Below are 21,193 nucleotides of genomic sequence, written 5' to 3'. Positions count from 1 at the left end.
CATATACTGATACATACAGTATCAACCCACCATATACACACATAGGCAGTTATTTAACATACACCAGATGCTGCTCTGGCGCAGCCGCATACATCAAAAGCCACACATGGAGTTTTGAACCAGTTTTTGTTCCGTTTTGAAGCAATCCGTTAAACGCATGCATTAAAAAACCCATGCGTTTTTTAAAACGCATCCGTTTTTTTACAGATTTTACCAATTATTTTGGTTGAAAATGGTCAAAAACGTAAGAGTTTTCAAAAAACGCATGTGTTTTTTTCACGGACGGCTTAAAAACAGACCAAAAACAGGTTCATGATGCTATGTGTGACATCACCCTTAGGCCTCTTGATGTATCCGACAGCAGAAAGTGCACAGGCGCTGGGATTGGGACGCCCCGTGCGGGCCAACCCCATGGTGAGACACGCCCCACAGAAGGGTGCAAAAGCCCTGATAAATATCCTCCATACTATGTATACATACATGACATACACACAGAAAATATACATATAAACATACACACCATATACACTCATACAAAATATACATAAATACAGCAGATGTGCATATTATATATATAATTACGGCAGTGCTCCAGGATTGCTGAACGTCTGTGGAGAAAATCGCGCACATCTGCAGACTTTCTACACTTCAAATTTATGCTAAAAACTTATAACTCTGCCCTTCACCTTGCTAAACAGGTCTATTTTACTAATCTAATATCCTCTCTCTCTAACAACCCCAAAAGGCTCTTTGATACCCTTCACTCCTTACTAACACCAAAGGTGCAGCCACCTGTCACAGACCTTGGGGCTGAAGATCTGGCCGCCTATTTTAAGAATAAAATTGATTGTATCCGCCAGGAAATAAATGCTCAATCCACTCACCCCTCCAATCCCCTTCCCTCCCATACCTTATCTTGTTCACTCTCTTCCTTTGAGCCAGTCACAGAGGAAGAAGTGTCTAGGCTCTTTTCCTCTGCTCGCCCCACTACCTGCATCAGTGACCCCATCCCCTCACATCTGGTACAGTCTCTCTCCCCAGCAGTCACTTCTCACCTAACTAAAATTTTCAATCTCTCTCTCTCTTCTGGTGTCGTCCCCTCTTCTTTCAAGCATGCTATTGTTACCCCTTTACTAAAGAAACCTTCACTGGACCCATCCAATGCTACTAACTACCGACCAGTTTCTAACCTCCCTTTCATCTCCAAACTCCTGGAACGCTTGGTCTATTCTCGACTAACCCGCTATCTCTCAGCTAACTCCCTCCTTGACCCCCTGCAATCTGGTTTCCGCTCTATGTATTCCACTGAAACTGCTCTTTCTAAAGTCTCCAATGATCTCCTCACTGCAAAATCCAAAGGTGACTATTCTCTCCTTATTCTCCTGGATCTATCGGCAGCGTTCGATACTGTGGACCACCAGCTCCTCCTTAGGATGCTTCACTCCATTGGCCTAAAGGACACTGCACTCTCTTGGTTTTCTTCCTATCTCTCTGACCGCACTTTCAGTGTCTCCTTTTCTGGATCTTTCTCTTCTCATCTTCCTCTCAGTGTCGGGGTTCCTCAGGGATCAGTCCTAGGCCCTCTCCTCTTCTCTCTCTATACTGCCCCCATTGGACAAACCATCAGCAGATTTGGTTTCCACTATCATCTTTATGCTGATGACACCCAGCTATATACTTCTGCACGTGACATCACCCCTGCCTTAATCCAGAACACTAGTGATTGTCTCTCTGCTGTCTCTAACATCATGTCCTCTCTCTTCTTAAAACTTAATCTTTCTAAGACTGAACTTCTTGTCTTTCCACCATCTACTAACCAAACCACCCCTGACCTCTCCTCCATCTCGGTCTGTGGGATCACTATAGCACCGAGGCAGCAGGCCCGCTGTCTTGGGGTTGTGCTGGACTCTGACCTTTCCTTTTCACCTTATATTCAATCTCTTGCTCGCTCTTGCCGTATGCATCTCAGAAACATCTCCAGAATCCGTCCGTTTCTGACATTTGAAACTTCTAAAATGCTAATTGTTGCACTTATTCACTCTCGACTAGACTACTGTAACTCCCTACTAATCGGTCTTCCACTCTCTAAACTCTCTCCTCTTCAATCTATTCTTAATGCAGCAGCCAGGCTCGTCTTTCAGGCCAAACGCTACACGGATGCCTCCAGTTTGTGCCAATCACTGCACTGGCTACCTGTCTCCTTCCGTATTCACTTTAAAATAATAACCCTCATCCATAAAGCTCTGAATAATTCTGCACCTCCCTACCTCTCTTCTCTCATCTCAGTCTATCGCCCTTCCCGTGCTTTTCGATCTGCCAGTGACAATAGATTAATCTCTACCTTAATTCGAACCTCCCATGCACGTATCCAGGACTTCTCCCGAGTTGCACCAATTCTCTGGAATGCCCTTCCCCAGACTCTGAGACTAATACCCACCCTCCAAAGCTTCAAACGTGCTCTTAAAACCCATCTCTTTAGGCAAGCCTATCACTCTCGCTAACTGCATGAAATTGAAATGTCAACTCTCCCTTTACTAATCCATCCTATCTCCCATCTGTTATCTGGCAAACAACTGATATATACCAAGATCCAGGCTTCTCTGCAGTCTTTTTCACCTTGGACCCTGTAAATAAGATGGCGGCTGATGGCTGGTTCAAGCAGCAACATCGTTGTTTAGTAAATTATTTATTAAATTATTTTATATTGTTCCCTTATAAAGAATGGCTGGACCATTTTACAACCTCTTGTGTCACCCCCTCATCCTCATTGTCTGTAAGCTCTTGTGAGCAGGGCCATCACTCCTATTGTTCCATATGACTGTTTGTTCTTTGTAATGTAATATAGTTGTATATGTCCCCTATGATTTGTAAAGCGCTACGGAATTTGATGGTGCTATATAAATAAAGATTATTATTTATTATTATTATTACTTGCTTACTTTATGGTTCTGGCAGTAGGTGGTTGGGGAGTTTTCTTGAAATTCGGCCAGTAGTGTCGTCCGGCAAAGGGGGGGGGGGGGTGAAATTAGGCGGTGAGCAGGCGGCTGTATAGTCATGTAGCAGGACGTGGCAACGGCCTAGCAGGGGGACCTGGTGAGGGTGGGCAAAGGGGACAGGCTGGCTGAAGGACGTGTTAGCAGGCGGGTAGTGGGACATGCCCGGGAGGGTGGCAGCAGGCCGGCAGAAGGACTTGGAGGGTAGGGGGACGTCCTGGCAGGCGAGCAGGAGGATGTGCTGCTGACTGTCAGGGAGAACCGCATGTGCTGTTCATAAGCAGAGAAGTCCATCCCAGGCCGTCCATCCCAGGCCCCTGTGCAGCAAGGGCCCCGTAGCAACCGCTACGGCTGTTGTTACATCCCTGACTACACATACAGAATGTTATTGCCCAGGTCACCAATCTGTCTACGCCACAATGCTCGAGTCATTTAAGTCACATTTATTCAAGGTTTTCAATCATTTTAGACAGTTTTCCAAATTATCAGAAAAAAGTGCATATCCTTACAGCAAATAGTCTGTGCACCAGAAAATTCAATATTATGGCACAGCAAACTGGATCAACTAAAGTATGAGCGAGGTGGCGAGGGCGTGCATAATTAGCATGGACAAGATGTCCGGCAGTGCAGATAATTAGATATCTTCTGTCAACCTGGAAAGACACTCTTTAGCTTGCCAACAGACTGACATCCTGCCCTCATTGTGACGAAAGTTTGTTTGATGGAGTTCTGTTAAAAAAATATATATTTTTATTCTTGTAGGGATTAGGGTTGCACAATGTATTGAAACCTCTATATGTGTTTGCGTACCGAAAATGCCAGAAACCCAGTATTGAAAGTATCAATGACTGCTGTCTGCAGGAGAATAGTCAGAGGACTATTGGCTAAACCCTCTTCGTAAACAAGTGGGGTTTGTTGCATATTGCAGCAAAAACCCACCACTTATAACTGCAGTCGGTGCTTGCACCGATCGCGGCTATTAACTCTTCTGATGCCGCCTGCAGAGCTGCCACGGCATTTAAAAGACGGCGGCACATGCCATCTTGGATCCAATTTTCCCTCCCCGAACATCGAAGGACGGGTGGGCTGCTTAATATCCTCAGGTCTTCGTCAGACCCGAGGCTGTCTGGTTACTGCAGTTTTGTTACAATGAGCCAGTGGCTCATTGTAATGTATACGGTGAAAAATACCATATACTAGTAGTATTGCAGTGTATGATAGGAACAATCAGACCATCTAGGGTTAATGTACCCTAGAGGTTCTAAAAAAATAAATAAAATAGTAAAAAAATTAAGTTTAAAAAAAGTTAAACCTAAAAGTTCAAATCAACCCCCCTTTCCCTAGAATATAAAACGTAACAAACAGTAAAAGTCACAGACTCCATAGGTATCGTCGCATCTCAAAATACCCAATCAAAATATAAAAACGGTTATTGATGGCGGTGAACCACATAAGGGAAAATAGCCCCAAATGTCCAAAACGCGACTTTTACACCATTTTACCTGACTTAAAAAATGGAATAAAAAGTGATCAAAATATCGCAATGTAATTGCTGCTTCTAGGATAGACATACTGACAAAATGTTTGGAACATAAAAAAAACTAAATTGTCTACATGCACATCTTTAACTTAAAATAAATGAATACTTCTCCTTAGGTTTTGTCCAAGTGGGTATGGAGGGGCGTGAAGGGGGTAGTTTCCGGCTGTGGTGTAGGCGTACGTATTAGCTATAGCCTACAGCATGAATAGGCGCAGGTAATTCTGTATATACTCAAGTGTTAGCCAACCTGAATATGAGCAAAGTTATCTCATTTTACTATGAAAAACTGGGTAAACTTATTAAACATGAGTACAAGTCCTAAGTGGGAAATGCAGTTGGTTCTCTTTGATAAAATGCACAGGAACAGTCTCCCACTTTATTAAATGTCCTGCAGAGCCTCCCTTAAAGGGAACCTGTCACCAGGAGACCCATTTTTAGCACTCCCCCAGTCCCCACAGAGCATAGTACATACACTGCCAAAGTGTTTTTGTATAAAAAATTGGTTTTACAGAAAAAAAAGATATGTTATATTGTACCTTTCATTAGCATCTGCTCCATGACTAGGCAGTTGCCAAATGGGAGGGTCTGGAAAGGAGCAGCCCCCCCCCACCCTTGGGGAACAGCTTCTCCATGTGACCCTTTCAAATATATGAAAACACCCATCACTGGGCTTAGCGATGCCCCCTGCTCCTTTCCAGCCCCTCCCATTAGGCAACTGCCTAGTCACACAGCAGATGCTAATGAAAGGTACAATATATTCTAAATCCGAACAAGACAGAAAAAGGTTGCCTAGTTGGCTAAAAGGTACAATATAACATATCTTTTTTTCTGTAAAACCCATTTTTTTATACAAAAACACTGGCAGTGTATGTACTATGCTCTGTGGGGACTGGGGGAGCGCTAAAAATGTGTCTCCTGGTGACAGGTTCCCTTTAAAGGAAACCTACCATTTCAAATGGTAGGGGTAAGCTGCAAATACCAAGCACCAGCTCAGGGTGAGGGTGAGCTGGTGCTCGGTATTTTCAGCTTACCCCTACCATTTGAAATTAACAGTAATTAACCCCTTAACGCTGAAGCCACTTTTCACCTTCCTGACACGGCCCATTTTTTCAAATCTGCCCTGTGTCACTATAAGTGGTTATTACTTCGAAACGCTTTAACATATCCAAGTGATTTTAAAATTGTTTTCTCGTGACACTTTGTACTTCATGTTAGTTGAAAAATTTTGGTGGTATGTTTTGCATTTATTTATGAGAAAATCAGATATTTGGTGAAAATTTGGAAAAATTCTTGATTTTCGAACTTCAAAATGTTCTACTTTTTCCATACATGGTCATAACCGCAAAAAATGTAATAACTAACATTAACCAAATGTCTAATTTATGTGGACATGTTATTTTTATGCATTCTCTTATTTTTGTAAGATGTTATGGGCCTTTGAACGTTAGGTGCGATTTTTCACATTTTCATAAAAAACGCAAAAATCCTGATATTGAGGGACCTGCTCAGGTTTTAAATCACTTTGAGAGACCTAAATAAAAGTAAAACCCCATAAATTACCCCATTATAGAAACTACACCCCTCAACGTACGTAAAACAACTTTTATGAAGTTTGTTAACCCTTTAATTGTTTTACAGGGGTTAAAACAAAATCGGATACAATTTTGAAAGTAAACTTTTTTGGCTAAATGAATGTGTTTTTCAAAAAATTTGATACCCAATCCCTCCCGCGTATAACAATACCCCATATGTGGTGGTAACCTGCTGTATGGGCACACGCCAGGGCATTGAGGGGGGAGCTGCGCCGTTCAGAGCAGATTATGCATTGTCACTTTTTATTGGCTATACAATCTTTATTTTTTTTGGCAATTTGGACATATAAGGGCTTATTTTTTGCGACATGAGATGCACTTTACAAATAATTCATTTTCGTAGGTTGTTAGCTTATTGATGAGGTTTTATTAACTCTTGTATGTATGGGTGAAAAGAAAATTGTCAATTTTGGTTTCCTTTTTTTTCGTATTTTTTGGGGGTCGTACACCGTTCACTAAAAATACTATATTATCTTTATTCTATAGGTGATTACGATTATGGTGATTCCTCATTTATACAGTTTTTCATTTATTTTTACAATTTTACTAGATAAAAACTAATATAGAGGAAATCTCATTTGTTTGCATCGCCATCTTTTCGGAGACGTAACTTTAATATTTTTTGGTTGACACAGCTAGTTTTGTGCTTATTTTTTACGAGTTAAGTTGTTCTTTTCAGTGGTACCATTTTGGCGCACAACTTTTTTTTGTCACTTTTTAGAACATTTTTCTGTAGAGATTTTATGAAAAATGTAAATTTTTGGCGTGTTTTACGGGTTTTGTTTTTACGGCGTTCACCAAGCGAGTCCAATAATGTTTCTGAGTTATTGTACGGATTGTTACGGACGCGGCGATACTAAATATGTGGGGTTTTTTGGCGATTTTGTGTTTTTTTCACTTTATTGCATGTGTATAGGGAATATTTGTGTTTAGGGGACTCTAATTAATTCTTTTTATTAAAAAATGATTTTATGTAGTGTTTTTAACATTTTTTATTAACTTTTACAGGTTAGCGTGAACAAGTGATCCACTGATCACTTGTTCAAGCTATTCTTCACATTACACAGTGTAATACAGATGTATTACACTGTGTAATGTAACACACTGAGCATGCTGCGTATGCTCAGTGTGTTACAGCTGGGTCCTGGCAGAAGGCACGGACCCGGCTCACAGAAGAGGATCGCGCAGCCCTGGGCACCGGCAGTCCCGGGGCTGCAATCGGAGCAGCGGACCCCCCCGGTAAGCGCCGTGGGGGGTCCGATTCTTCTCAAATGCCCCTAGCACGCCGCGGTCAGCGCGACCGCGGCGTGTCAGGGGTTAACACCCGTGATCGGAGAAATCTCTGATCGCGGGTGTTAGAGGCGGGTGTCGGCTATAATATATAGCCGACACCCGCAGCTTCTGGCGCGGGCTCCGTTCTGGAGCCGGCGCCAGAAGCATGACGTACTATTACTGCATTTTGCGGGAACGCACCTCCCCCATGCAGTAATAGTACGTCAAATGTCGGGAATAAAACATATAAAACACATTCAATGCTCTTTGGGTGAAGGAAATACGTCAGACCCGTACTGATGTTAACATAGAATGATAGACAAAATAGGTCTCCCTAAGGGTCATCTCTGTGTTAGTAAAATAACTTCATTATTTCATATTTTCAAAATGGGAAGTACAATATAAGGTAAGAAATGTATAAAAGTACTGAATGTTTGTTTGTTTATGAGTGTATAGTTAGCTGTTTGGGAGCGGATGTAATGTGATGTTTGAGGTTAGCGTCTGTTTCCCTAGAGACTGGACATTCCGTCTAAGGCTACATTCACACGAACGTATGGGGGACGTATATACGGCCGTATATACGTCCCCCATACACTCCTATGGGCGCACGGCACCCTACGGGAGCGGTACGGTGCAGCACACGTGCGGCACCGTACCGTTCCGTACCCGGGAGAAAGATAGGACCTGTCCTATCTTTCCCCGTAATACGGCGCCGTGCGCCATAGGTTGCTGTGGAGAGGGGCGGGGGTGAGCTGCGCTCACCTCCTCCTCCTCTCCCCGTACACTGCCGTTGCCCGCTACGGTACGGGCGGGCAACGGCAGTGTGAATATAGCCTAAGTGTTGTTGGTAACTACGGAAGCTGGCTGTGATTAAAATGGATTGTGGTCATTCCGTCCTAGCTATGTTGATAACTACGGAAGTCGGCAATGGACAAAAAGGGGTTCCGTCATTTTTCTGCTTGGTCGCCAGAGATGGATGGATCAGATGGAGGCGTCAGATGGATTGGATGAACGATAGAGAAGTTTTTAGAGAGATTTTAAAGCAAAGCCTATTTAATATATAGCTGTTCCATATTGGTTTGTCATCTTAGATTTGACAGATTGATTGAGAGAGATCGATATCACTTAGCTCACAGAGATAACTATCCAGTTTAAAATTAATTTTCAAAGGTTTCAATCGCTTTGTTCAACCCTCCAGGGGCTAGAATATGTAATCTGAAGATCCAGTATGATTCTTTTTTATTCAGGGTGGTTATTCGATCCGGTGTGTCTTCTGGGATATGTTCGATGGGGGTTATTGTGATGCAGCTGAAGTCTTTGTGTACTGTTGTTAAATGTTTGGAAAGACTTTGTAGCAGAAATCCAGATTTTGTCTTGCATCTGTGGCCATTTAATCTTGTTCGTAAGGATTGTGTTGTTCGTCCCACATATTGTAATCCACAGCTGTAGTTGATTAGGTATACTACAAAGTTTGATTCACAGGTCATTCTATATCTGATACGGAATTCTTCTTTGGTAATGTTAGAGCGGAAGGAAGTTTTCTTATCTGTAATTACTGAGCAACATAAGCATTTTTTATGTTGGCATTTGTAAACACCCTTTATTACCGTTTTTTCTTGGATACTTTGTGATTTCTTTATAGTTCTTAATTTACTGGGTGCAATAATATTCTTTATAGTTCTTGCTTTTCTGAGTGTTATGGCTGGTTCGTTCGGTAAAAGTTTTTCCAGATGGGGATCATTTTTCAAAATTTTCCAGTTTTTTTTGTAGAAGACATCTGAGGGCATTATTGCCCTTATCAAATGTTGTAATGAAATTAGACTATATGGGTGTTGAATTTTGAAGGGTATGTGTTTTTTTTTATTTTTTTTTTGGGAGCAAGCATTCTTTTTGTGTGGTATACAGGTTTTTGATATATACCTTTTGTATAAGTGGCCTCGGATATCCCTTTGCAAGGAATCTATTAAAGATGATATTGGCTTGGCTTTTATAGTCAGTTATAGTGATACAATTTCTTCTTATCCTCCGGAACTGACTGAAGGGTAAAATTCAGATGACTATTTCCGTCGACTTTTTTAAAATGAGTTCTGGTTTTGATGTGGTATTGGTTATCTTTACTTATTTCCAGATCCAGAAAGATAATTGAATTGGAATTGAAGGTCGATGTGAATTTTAGTCACCAGCAGTTGTCATTCACATGTTTCACAAAGGCATTAGCTTCCATTTCATCCCCCCTCCAAATCATAAACAGATCATCTATATAGTATTATTTTTGGCCAAAAGGGTGAAGCTTGTATAAATTGGGTTTCAAATGCTCCCATATGGGAGAAGCTTGAAACCCAATTTATACAAGCTTCTCCCATATGGGAGCATTTGAAACCCATGGCACTAGCGACACAGCTCTGCATACAGAAAGGTAAACTGTCATCTAACTTAATTTAAAAAAAAAAAAAAGACTATTTTACTATTAAAAAAAAAAACGCTTTGGCAATGTGTACACTATTCTGTATGGGAACATGGGGGAGCCAGAATAAAAGGGTTCCTGACAACAGGTTTCCTTTAAGTAATCCAGTATCTTCGCATAGCAGCAATGTTTTTTTTTTTAGATGCCTCCAAGTGTTGCATCGACTGTATAGATTTTACTTCTTCCTCTGCTTTTAGAGATTTCTTATTTTAAGATATCGCAAAAAAGTCCATTCCAGTCAGTGATTTTCCAAGCTTAGACCATTTGGCCACTGGAACCCAGAAATGAGGCCGAAAGAATGCCAACTCGCATCCTCTATGATTGCAAATAGCACACACATAGTGACCCCTTTCAGGACAGCTCGCAGGCACCTAGTCTGCCCAAACTTGCCCTCCAGGAGGACCATACAGCTAGGAGACAGATACTGCTTCCAGTTACAGCCCTCCGGCCAACACACACACACAGCATCAGGACTAGTTATGTTGAGTGATGTCCAGCTCCTACAGACACTAATTCAGCAATATTCCACTTATCCTAAGGGACAGGGAATGCTTTTTAATCATACCCAAAAGAATTTGAAAAACAGCCAGAGCACAACCAAATACGATCAAATGTTTCTTTATTGTGTATCCATTAAAAATGACACACAGTTTGTGTGCATAGTCAGTGCAGGTAAAAACATCTGGCACGGGTGCCATAGGTGGCACTCAGAGCCCTTTCTGTCGCAGTCCCAGGCAACTTACTAGATGCTGCTCTTAGCATATTTTAAAGCACCACTTCATTGGCTGTTTGGAACTGCAGAAAAAGTAAGAAGTTGCTGACAGAAGTGCATTATTTTTGGGGGTCACCCTGCTGGACCAACCATTCTTCCTGTACAGAGGCCTTCCTTCTTTCTACTGTATTTGTGACCTCAGGCGGCCGATACAATTGAAAGGGTAGGGAAATTGAAAAACAGGTAGCAATAAGTTACTGCTTAAAATGCCATGTTGGCACTTCATTGTAAATAAGTGGATTTTGGTTGTAGTTTTGGCACTCTGTCTCTAAAAGGTTTGCCATCACTTTGCCATGTTATGTGGTATCATGTAGAAATTCTAATTTGAAAGGAGATGTAAACTGGTTGTATAAAAGTCAAGGAGAAAGAGTTCAGAACTGAAGTCAAGCTCGACCCTCCAGAACATCTCATTTGAAGTTTTTGATTCCCTTATTTCCAGGATAACATCTCACAAGTTACATCTCACTTCAGAGTTAAATTTCTGGGTGGAGCCACCACAATGCTTCGTGAAAGAAACATCTTGAATGTTGTTTGACTACAACCGATAGAGATCTATGAGGTCAATTTATGCCGACAGGTCCCCTTTAAAAAGGAATGATGAAATGGATTGAGCAATTCAATGAATAAGAACAGAAAGTCAACAATGATTTCTGGAAATTTTGATTTTGTAAGTGGCAAGGCAGTGTTATCACACAAAACCTTTTGCCAACAGTCCCATCTGATTCTGTTAATTTTAATCACTTATTTTGTCGAACAGCCATTTTGAGATTACAAAAGAAAAGAAAAAAAAAAGCCAAGGTTAAGTTGTAATGAAAAGTTAATATTTAAAAATAAGTTGTGTAAAGTAATGTAGAGGACAATACAGCAACAATAGCTATACAGCAGCTGAAAGCATGGAATGGTTTTCTTTGTGTTCACTTGTTTGCACTGAATATTTCCATGACACATCTCCTTCAATTGTTTTTGTGAATGGAGTTTCTTCCGCATTAATTTTCTCACATCCTGTGCTACTATGAAGGAGGGGCGGGGGGTGGGGGTGGGGGGTACTTTCTGTCCTTTATGGCTAGATATAAATTATAAAGTATGGATTGTTTGCATCTTTAACTGCTCATTCATCTAAATGATAATGAGAGATTTATAGAATTTAAAGTAGATGTTTTATAGGTAAAAGTAAAATTTGCCTTTTTTCCATCTACATCCTAATATGCGTGCAAAACTTACAGAAAACATACCTTAGGGTTCTATCCGGCCAGTCAGCTGATCGGCAGGCTGGCGTCATATGTGGTTGGATAATGATGTGCCCAGACCACATGATACTTATTGGACACGTGATTACAGCTACTTCCGGTTTGAGATTTTGGTGCCGTTCAGCGAATGCAGCATGGGATATAATGGCAGATCTCCACAAGTGAGATATGTGATATTGAGTACTCGACCTGACATAATTACAATTACACCACAACCAAAGCAGAATGGTAGTCAATATGAACCTACTCCCAGGCGAAACGCGTGTCGGGCTTGGGGCAGAAGGTGGACCTCTTGGTATATTGGATCATAGTCAGTCTTATACCTTATTGTTATGTGTACCTATCACTGCAACCATGACTAATATTGCTGTTGGTGCTATGGGAATTTTTATACTGTTATCGTATTAACACTGTTGCACTTTTGATTGAAATATATGAATTTGGACCCATATGCTTCTAATTCCAGTATACTATACACTAAATTTTATAGATGTTTTTTGTTATTTGTACATGAATTGTCCCCTGTATGCATTGTCCCCCGTTTTTCTGTGACTTTTTAATGGATGGATTTAATAAAAGATAAATTGGTATTGTTATTCATTTCCCAGTACAATTGTAAAGATATAAGTGCTTGTTATACATTTCCCTGTACAATTGTAAAGATATAAGAGCTTGTATTAATGGTCCAGCCATATAAGAGAACAGTATAAAATAAATAAAAATTCTGCTGCTTTAGCCAACCACCATCTTATATACATATCCAAGGTGAAAATGACTGGATAGAAGCCTGGAGCTTGGTGTATATCTGGTGTTTGCCAGATAACAGACAGGAGATAGGACATAGAATGGATTAGTAAAGAGAATTGACATTTCATGCAGTTAGCGAGTGTGATAGACTTGCATAAAAAGATGCGTTTTAAGAGCATGTTTAAAACTTTGAAAGTTAGGTATTAGTCTGATAGTCCAGGTAAGGTCATTCCAGAGAATTGGTGCAGCTCGGGAGAAGTCCCGAAGGTGCCTGTGAGGTTTGAATTAAGGTAGAGAATAATCTAATATCATATGCCGAAGAGCATGGGTTGGGCAATAGACTGACAAGATAGATAGGGAGGTGCAGTGTTATGCAGAGCTTTGTGGATGAGGGTTATTTTAAACTGAATTCGGAAAAAGACAGGCAACCAGTGCAGTGATTGGCACAAACTGTAGCCATCCATGTAGTGTTTGGTCTTAAAGACAAGCCCAGATGCAGCATTAAAAATAGATTTTTCCCCCTTTATTTATATGGCGCACAGAGATTATGCAATGCTACACAGAGATTGCTAAAACGGCCCCTGTCCCTAATGGAGCTCACAATCTAATCAACCTACCACTATGTTTTTTGGCGTGTGGGAGTAAACCAGAGGACCCGGAGGAAACCCACGCAAACACTGAGAGAACATACTAACTCTCTGCAGATGTTGACCCCGGTACTTGAACCCAGGTCCCCAGCGCTGCAAGGCTGTAATGCTAACCACTAAGCCACCCTGCTGCCCCTTGTAGAAGAGAGAGTTTAGTGAGTGTTAGACCAATTATTAGGGATTTATAGTAGTCTAGTCAAGAGTGAATCAGAGTAACAATAAGCATTTTAGAGGTTACAATTGTCAGAAATGGGCGAATTATGGAGAGGTTTCTGAGATGCCTTTGGCAAGAACTTGAATATGTGGTAGCAAGGAAAGATCGGAGCCCAGCATGACCCCAAGACAGCGGGCCTGCTGCCTCAGCTATAGTGAGCCCACATACCGAGTTCTAGAAGTCATGGTTAGGTCGGTTAGTAGTTGGTGGAAAGATAAGAAATTCAGTCTTAAAAAGATTAAGTTTCAAGAAGAGAGAGGACATAATGTTAGAGACAGCAGAGAGGCAATCACTGGTGTTCTGGAGTAAGGCAGGGGTGAGGCTACTTGCAAACGTTTATAGCTGGGTGTCATCAGCATAGAGATGATACTAGAAATCAAATCTGCTGATGGTATAGGAGGGTCGTATAGGAGGGAAAAGAGAAGAGGAACTAGGACTGAGCCTTGAGGAACCCCGACAGTGAGAGTATGACAAGAGCAAGATCCAGATAAAGATACACTGAAAGTGTGGTCGAGAGATACAAAGAAAACCAAGTGAGTACAATGTCCTTTAGGCCGATGTAGCGAAGCATCCTGAGGAAAAGTTGGTGGTCCACAGTATCAAACGCTGCTGAGAGATTCAGAAGAATAAGGAGAGAATAGTCACTTTAGGATTTAGCAGTGAGGAGATAATTGAGACTTTAGTAAGAACAGTTTCAGTGGAGTGCATAGTACAAAAACAAGATCGTAGGGAGTCAAGAATGGAGTCAGTTGAGAGATAGCGGGTTAGTCGAGAATAGACCAGGCGTTCCAGGAGTTTGAAGATGAAAGGGAGGTTAGAAACTGGTCTGTAGTTAGTAGCACTGGATGGGTCCAGGGAAGGTTTCTTTAGTAAAGGGGTAACAACAGCATGCTTGAAAGAAGAGGGGACGACACCAGAAGAGAGAGAGAGGTTGCAGAATATAGCAAGGTGATAAATGAGTGCTCGGGAGAGAGGGGGCCCAACTTTACTCAGGTTTTCCACATTCCTAAGGTAGTTGAGAATTTAAAAAAGAAAAGAAAAAACCCCACAGCAAAACAATTCCTATTTGCTCCCACCTCCTGGGGAATACATTTATGGGAATCAAATGAATGCTGGTGAATATAGAGAATTCAGTAAACTCCAATCCTTTATTAAAATATTATGATAAAAAATACAACATATATGTATCACTATGGAGGTCAAAGATTAATAAGAGAATTCTAGTAAATGGGAGCTGGTCTAGCTATGTCACAACACAGAGGATGAAGCTGTACTTGTTCTGATGTAGACCGACGTGGATGCTGGATGCCAAACACACCCAAGTCTATTATCAACCTTTGAAGGAAACTTACCATCAGAATCAAGCATGATAAACCAGGGACACTTTCTCATAGATCCCAGGCATTGAGACTGTGGTAATATTCTTATACATGTTATCAATGGCCTCCTCTTCTAAAATCTATGTTTACATTTTTTCTAATGAGCCAGGGGCTCTGGGGGCAGTACCAGAGCCCCTTAGTGCTGCACAGTCACAATTTGTTACACTGTACAGGAGCACTAACCCATCTCACTGCGTTCTGTAACGAGATTACATCAGGTAAAAGGGAGGGGTAAAGTGCTAAAGGAGCGAAACAGCCTTGGCACAAAAGCACTGAGGGACTCTAGTGCCCTTCACTGTTATTAGCATAATGAATAATAAATATTCAGGGTAGGGTGCTTGGATCTATAAGTGTCCTGCTTTATCATGCTTGGTTTTGCTGGTAGATATCCTTTTAGCGCAAATGGTAACTTTTGGTAGCGCTGCGGTTAAGTCTGTTTTATTACAATAGGAAACAAATATACAAAAATAAAAATAGTAAAAATTCAAATCACCACCTTTTCCAGGAAATCATATAAAAATGAATAGATAAAATCATAAACATGTACCTGTATCCCAAAATGTCCAATCAATAAAATTAGCCCATTTGATGAACGCCATAACAGGAAAAAAAAAAAAAAAACAACATCTCAAGAATATCCACTTTTAATAAAAAGTGATTTAAAGATTGTAAAGTCCAGAATGGTATCTTACATTGTTCCATAAAGTTAAGTACAACATAATATAGCAAAACAATAAAAATTGTTTTGTACTAAAGATTTACTTTTTCTAGTTGTATTAACCCCTTTGTGTCCAAGCCATTTTAGACCTTTAGGACTAGGCCTGATTTTTAAAATTTGCCCTCTGAAGCTTTAAGATATCCAGGGGATTTTGAGATTGTTTTACCGTCACACATTGTACTTCAAAGTAATAGAAATATTTTGATGATATCTTTTGTGTTTAGTTATGAAAAAAAATTAAATTTGGCAAAAATTTCTAAAAACTATTCATTTTCAAAGTTCAAAATTTTCTGCTTTTCAGGCAGATAGTCGTAGCACCCAAGTAACTTTATAAATCACATTTCCCAAATATCTGCTTTATATCGGCATAGGGTTTTATGCATCCTCTCTCTTTTCTAGGTTGTTAGGAGGGTCCGAATTGTGGGTGCAGTTTTTCTAATTTTTATGAAAAACGCCAAAACCCTTATTTAGAGGCACCTGCTCAGCTTTAAGTGACTTTGAGAGGCCTAAATAACAGTAAAACCCCATAAATTGTGCCATTTTAGAAACTGTTCCCCTCAATGTGTAAAAAAAAAAATCAAGGTTAAGAAATGTTTTAACCCTTTAGATGCTTCACAGGGGTTAAAACAAAATGGAGTTGTGATTTACAAGACAATATATTAATTTTGGACAAAAATTTAACCATTGCAGTATTAAATGAAGAAAAACTCCACAAAGTTTCATACCCAATTTCTCCTGAGTATGAGGAAGCCCCATATGTGGTGGTGACTGCTGTATTGGCACACGGCCGGGCATAGAAAGGAAGGAAGGAAACGCCATTCAGAGCAGATCTGCAATGCTACATTTTACAGGCTATAAAATGTTTAATTTTTTTGTAATTTGGACATATGGGGGATAATTTTTTTTTGTGGATGAGATCCACTTTTCAGGTACATCATTTACAGGGGGTTCAATATCTAATGATCAGATTTTATTAACTCTTTCTTGGTGGTGGTTAAAAAAAAAATCATTAATTCTTCTTTATGGTTTTTAGCATTTTTTTCCCCGGACGTTCACTGTACCATAAAAATAATGTGTTATCTTTATTCTACGGGTCATCACGATTACGGCGATACCCGATTTATATGGCTTTTTACTTGTTTAACAGAATATAGAACTAATTTTGAGAAATTTGCTCGTTCTTGCATCGCCATGTAACAAGGGGCAGAACATTCATATTTTTTTGTTTACAGAGATGTTTTAGAGCTTATTTTTTGCGTGACAAGCTGTACTTTTTCTTGGTATAATGTTATTTTATGTAAATTTTAATTTTTGATCACTTTTTATGTGCTTTTTATACAATCAGATGTGAAAATTTCATAATTTTTGTGAGGTTTTTTTTATGGCGTTCACTGTACGGGTTTAGTGACAGTTTTATTTTATTGTTCAGGTTGTTACGGACGTTGTAATACCCAATATGTTGTGTTTTTTTGGTGATTTTCACTTTATGTTTTATTTGATTACTGCATGGGATGGGACTTCAGGGGACTATTCTTTTTTAATAATTTTTTTTAATTTCCCTTTTATTTTTAAACTTTTTTTTTTTTTTTTTTACGGTTTTATTTTGTCCCAGGGTGGGACATGAACAAGTGATCATTTTATCACTTGTTCATTGTACTATACTGCTAATGTATTGCGGCATGTTACAGTCATTCTGCATAGGCTGACAGCTGCACTTGTTAGATCGTACACAGGCAGCTACTATAGGCAGCCCTGGGGTCCTTATCGGACCTCAGAGTCACCATGGTAATATGGTGATCGGCACGTCGATGCACCATAGACGCCGCAGTCACTATGAGCTTCTGAGCCCGGGCGATCGCCATGACGTGATTCTATGTCAAGGTGCGGGAACGACCCGCATCCTATGATTTATAATCAAGGTGCGGAAAGGGCTTAAAACAGAATAACACCTATAAAAATGAGATATCTCAAACTGTATTGACCCAAATAAAAGAAGATGTGTCATTTGGAGAACACAAGGAAAAATGTAAAAACAGAGCCTACAAGTTAATGGCGCAAATGTGATTTCATTAATTTCTCCCAACACAATGGTGCCACTAGGAAGTACAATTTGTTATGCCTCATGTGAATTATGTCATTATGAATTTAAAGATAAAAGTGGCTTTTGCGATGCGGGGACAAAAAAAACCCCCATAGAACTCCAAAATGAATAACAGCCAGGGGTTGATAGGGGGCATAAAAATTAGATCAAAGTTACCTTAGAACATCCAATGTACGTGAAAAAAAAAACACACACATATACAGGCGGTCCCCTACTTATGGAAACCCGACTTACAGACGGACCCCTCTGCCCCTATGACCTCTGGTGAAGCTCTCTGGATGCTTTACTATAGTCCCAGACTGCAATGACCAGCTGTAAGGTGTCTGTAATTAAGCTTTTTTGATAATCCTTGGTCCCATTATAGCAAAAAAATATGGAATTAGACTTACCGGAAATTCGGTTTCCACTAGTGACCATGACGGCCCCCACCTGGAGGATGCTCCTATATCCTGTAGGGACAGGAAGCGCAAGAGATTAAAAGCTCCTCCCTAGCACCCAACACCAGTGTCTACCAAAGTACCACCCGGAAGGATGCAAGTGCAAGGAATTTCACATAGAACCATCTCCAAGAAGGAAGAAAGGGAGGGAAATAATGGGGGGCCGTCATGGTCACTAGTGGAAACCGAATTACCGGTAAGTCTAATTCCATATTTCCACCACGTTCCATGACGGCCCCCACCTGGAGACTTACCAGATTACCCCATTATTAGGGAGGGACCACCGCCTGCAGGATTTTCCTGCCGAATGCCAGGTCCTCCTGGGAGGCAATATCCAACCGATAGTGCTTTGCAAATGTCGAGGAACTTGACCACGTTGCTGCTCGGCATATTTGGTCCAGAGATGCACCCCTTTTTTCGGCCCAGGATGTCGCCATGGCCCTAGTGGAATGGGCTTTAATATCCCCCGGAAGGGAAGTGTTTGTGGTCTTGTAGCAGAGAGATATAGTGGATTTTATCCATCTGGCTAAGGTTGCCTTTGAGGCTTTCAACCCTCTATTCTTTCCCCCAAAGTTAACTAGTAAACTGGAATCTTTACACCACTCTTTTGTTGCTTCTAAGTAAAAGAGAACACATCTCCTAACATCTAAGGTTTGCCACTTCCTTTCCCGTTCAGATTTAGGATTAGCACAGAAGGAGGGAAGAATAATTTCCTGTTTACGGTGGAATTCGGACACAACTTTAGGGAGGAAGAGGGGATCTAGTTTGAGAATTATTTTGTCATCTAAGATATTTAAAAAGGGTTCTCTGCGAGAGAGGGCCTGGATTTCACCCAATCTACGTGCTGTGGTAATTGCTATCAGGAAGATAGTTTTAAATGTGAGGATTTTTATGTTTGCAGAATCCAGAGGCTCAAAGGGGGGCTCTGTGAGAATATTCAGGACCAGAGAGAGATCCCAAGAAGGGACTGGGTTGTGTATACGTGGTTTAATACGGGAACAGCCCTTAATGAATCTCCTGATCCATCTGTGATCTGCTAAGGGAAAGTCAAAATATATACTTAAAGCCGAAATCTGGACCTTAAGGGTGCTTGGTTTAAGACCTAGAGAAAACCCAGCCTGTAAGAAATCTAAAATTTGGCCTAAGTTTGGATTTTCTGGAGAAGGAGGATAATCCCCACACCAAGTACAGAATTTTTTCCAGATCTTGGCATAAATAGCGTTAGTCACTGGTTTCCTGCTTGCTTGAATAGTGTCGATCACTCCGGTAGAAAGGCCTTTGGTCATTAGGTATGCCCTCTCAGGATCCAGGCCGTAAGCTTTAGATGTCGCACGTCCTGATGAAACAGTGGACCCTGTAGAAGAAGATCCTGACGATAAGGAAGATGAACAGGATTATCTATAGCTAGTTCCTGAATAACCGGGAACCAACTTCTTTTTGGCCAGAATGGAGCAATAAGGATTAATAATGCCCGTTCTGATCTTAGTTTCTGCAGGATTTTGGGAATTAGGGGTATGGGAGGGAAGGCATAGACTAACCCCGACCCCCATGTATGACTGAAGGCATCTAACCCCGTAGGAGAGCCCCTATGGTCTAAAGAAAAGTATTTAGGGGATTTATTATTTAGATAGGTTGCGAAAAGATCTAAGGTTGGGGTCCCCCAGATATGACAGATTTCCCCGAAAGTTTGTGGGTTTAAAGACCATTCATGAGGATCTAATGTAACCCGGCTTAAGAAGTCTGCTTCTATATTTTCTGTACCTTTGAGATGGATAGCTGAGAGGGATAGAAAGTGTGTTTCTGCCCACCTAAAAATTTGATGTGATAACTCAGACAAAGATTTAGACTTTGTGCCCCCTTGCCTGCGCAAATAAGCTACTGTAGTAGTGTTATCAGAGAGGATTCTTATGTGTTGATTTTTTATATGCAAGTGGCCCTTTTTGAATGTTTCTAGGACTGCCTTTAACTCCCGAAAGTTTGAGGACCTAGAACAAGTCTGGCTGTCCCACTGACCCTGAAAATAGTGGCCTGCCAACGCAGCTCCCCAACCTGACAGGCTTGCGTCTGTTTGAATTGTTAAGATTGGGTTTGGATTCCACCAAACTCCCTTCTTTAAGTTTATGGGACTCTTCCACCAGGATAGTGAATGTTTGACTAGAAGGGGAATCTTTACCTTGTGGTCTAGATGTAGAGGGTTTTTGTCCCACACCCGGATAGTCCAAGCCTGCATAGTCCTTGTGTGGTTTTGAGCCCAAGACACGCACTGGATACAGGACGTCAGAAGGCCCAGAAGACTCAGAGCTGCTCGAATGCTGCACGACTCTTTCCTCTGGAAGAGACTTATGTTTTCCTTTATTTTTTGGATCTTTTCTAACGGTAGGAAAGAACTCTGCTTCACGGAATCTAGTTTTACCCCTAGAAATTTTTTCACCATCTCTGGTTTTAAATCTGATTTTTTCCTGTTTATGACCCAACCTAAGTCCTGGAGGAGACCTATGACTAACTGAAGGTGGGTCTTTAGGTCTGATTTGGTCTTTGCAACTAGAAGAAGGTCGTCTAGGTAAGGAACTATAATTATGCCCTTCAATCTTAGGTGGGCCACTACCTCTGCCATAATTTTTGTAAAGATACGGGGTGCCGAAGAGATCCCGAATGGTAGGGCTTTGAACTGAAAATGAAGTATTTTTCCCCCCGGGGAACGAACTGTGAATCTTAGGTATTTTTGGTGATCCTGGCAAATAGGGACGTGATAGTACGCGTCTTTTAGATCGATCGTACAAAGAAAATAATTTTTTCCTATCAAGGGGGTCGCTGACTTTATCGACTCCATCTTGAAGTGTTTGTACTTTATAAATTTGTTTTTAGTTTTTTTAGATTTATAATTAGACGGTAAGACCCATTGGGTTTTTTTATCAAAAAAAGAGGGGAATAAAATCCTTCCCCTTTTTCTATCTCCTGGACTGGAACAATCACATCCATCTGAAGCAATTGTTGGATGTTGGTCCAGAGATGGAGAGTTTGACTTTCTGGCAGATTTGGGTTCTGAAAATGTTGTGGGGGAATATGGAGA

At 40.8% G+C, this 21,193-nt stretch overlaps 2 protein-coding genes across 4 annotated transcripts in view; both read right to left on the bottom strand.

Moving 5' to 3' along the window:
* Nucleotides 1–21,193, bottom strand: part of SLC12A7 (solute carrier family 12 member 7) — a 237,382-nt gene that overhangs the window by 195,945 nt on the left and 20,244 nt on the right. The gene's annotated exons all lie outside the window — the stretch shown is intronic.
* LOC140133212 (uncharacterized) lies at nt 18,117–20,978 on the bottom strand. The gene is made up of 2 exons (XM_072153069.1): nt 20,297–20,978; nt 18,117–19,477 (listed from the first exon to the last, which is right to left on the bottom strand). The coding sequence occupies exon 2, from the start codon at nt 19,407–19,409 to the stop codon at nt 18,393–18,395; it is 1,017 nt and encodes a 338-aa protein (XP_072009170.1). The 5' UTR covers nt 19,410–19,477; nt 20,297–20,978; the 3' UTR covers nt 18,117–18,392.

This window comes from Engystomops pustulosus, chromosome 5 (assembly GCF_040894005.1).
Source record: "Engystomops pustulosus chromosome 5, aEngPut4.maternal, whole genome shotgun sequence".
Lineage (NCBI taxonomy): Eukaryota > Metazoa > Chordata > Amphibia > Anura > Leptodactylidae > Engystomops > Engystomops pustulosus.
Note: the sequence above shows the minus strand (reverse complement) of the source record. Positions and strands in the feature narration are given on the sequence as shown.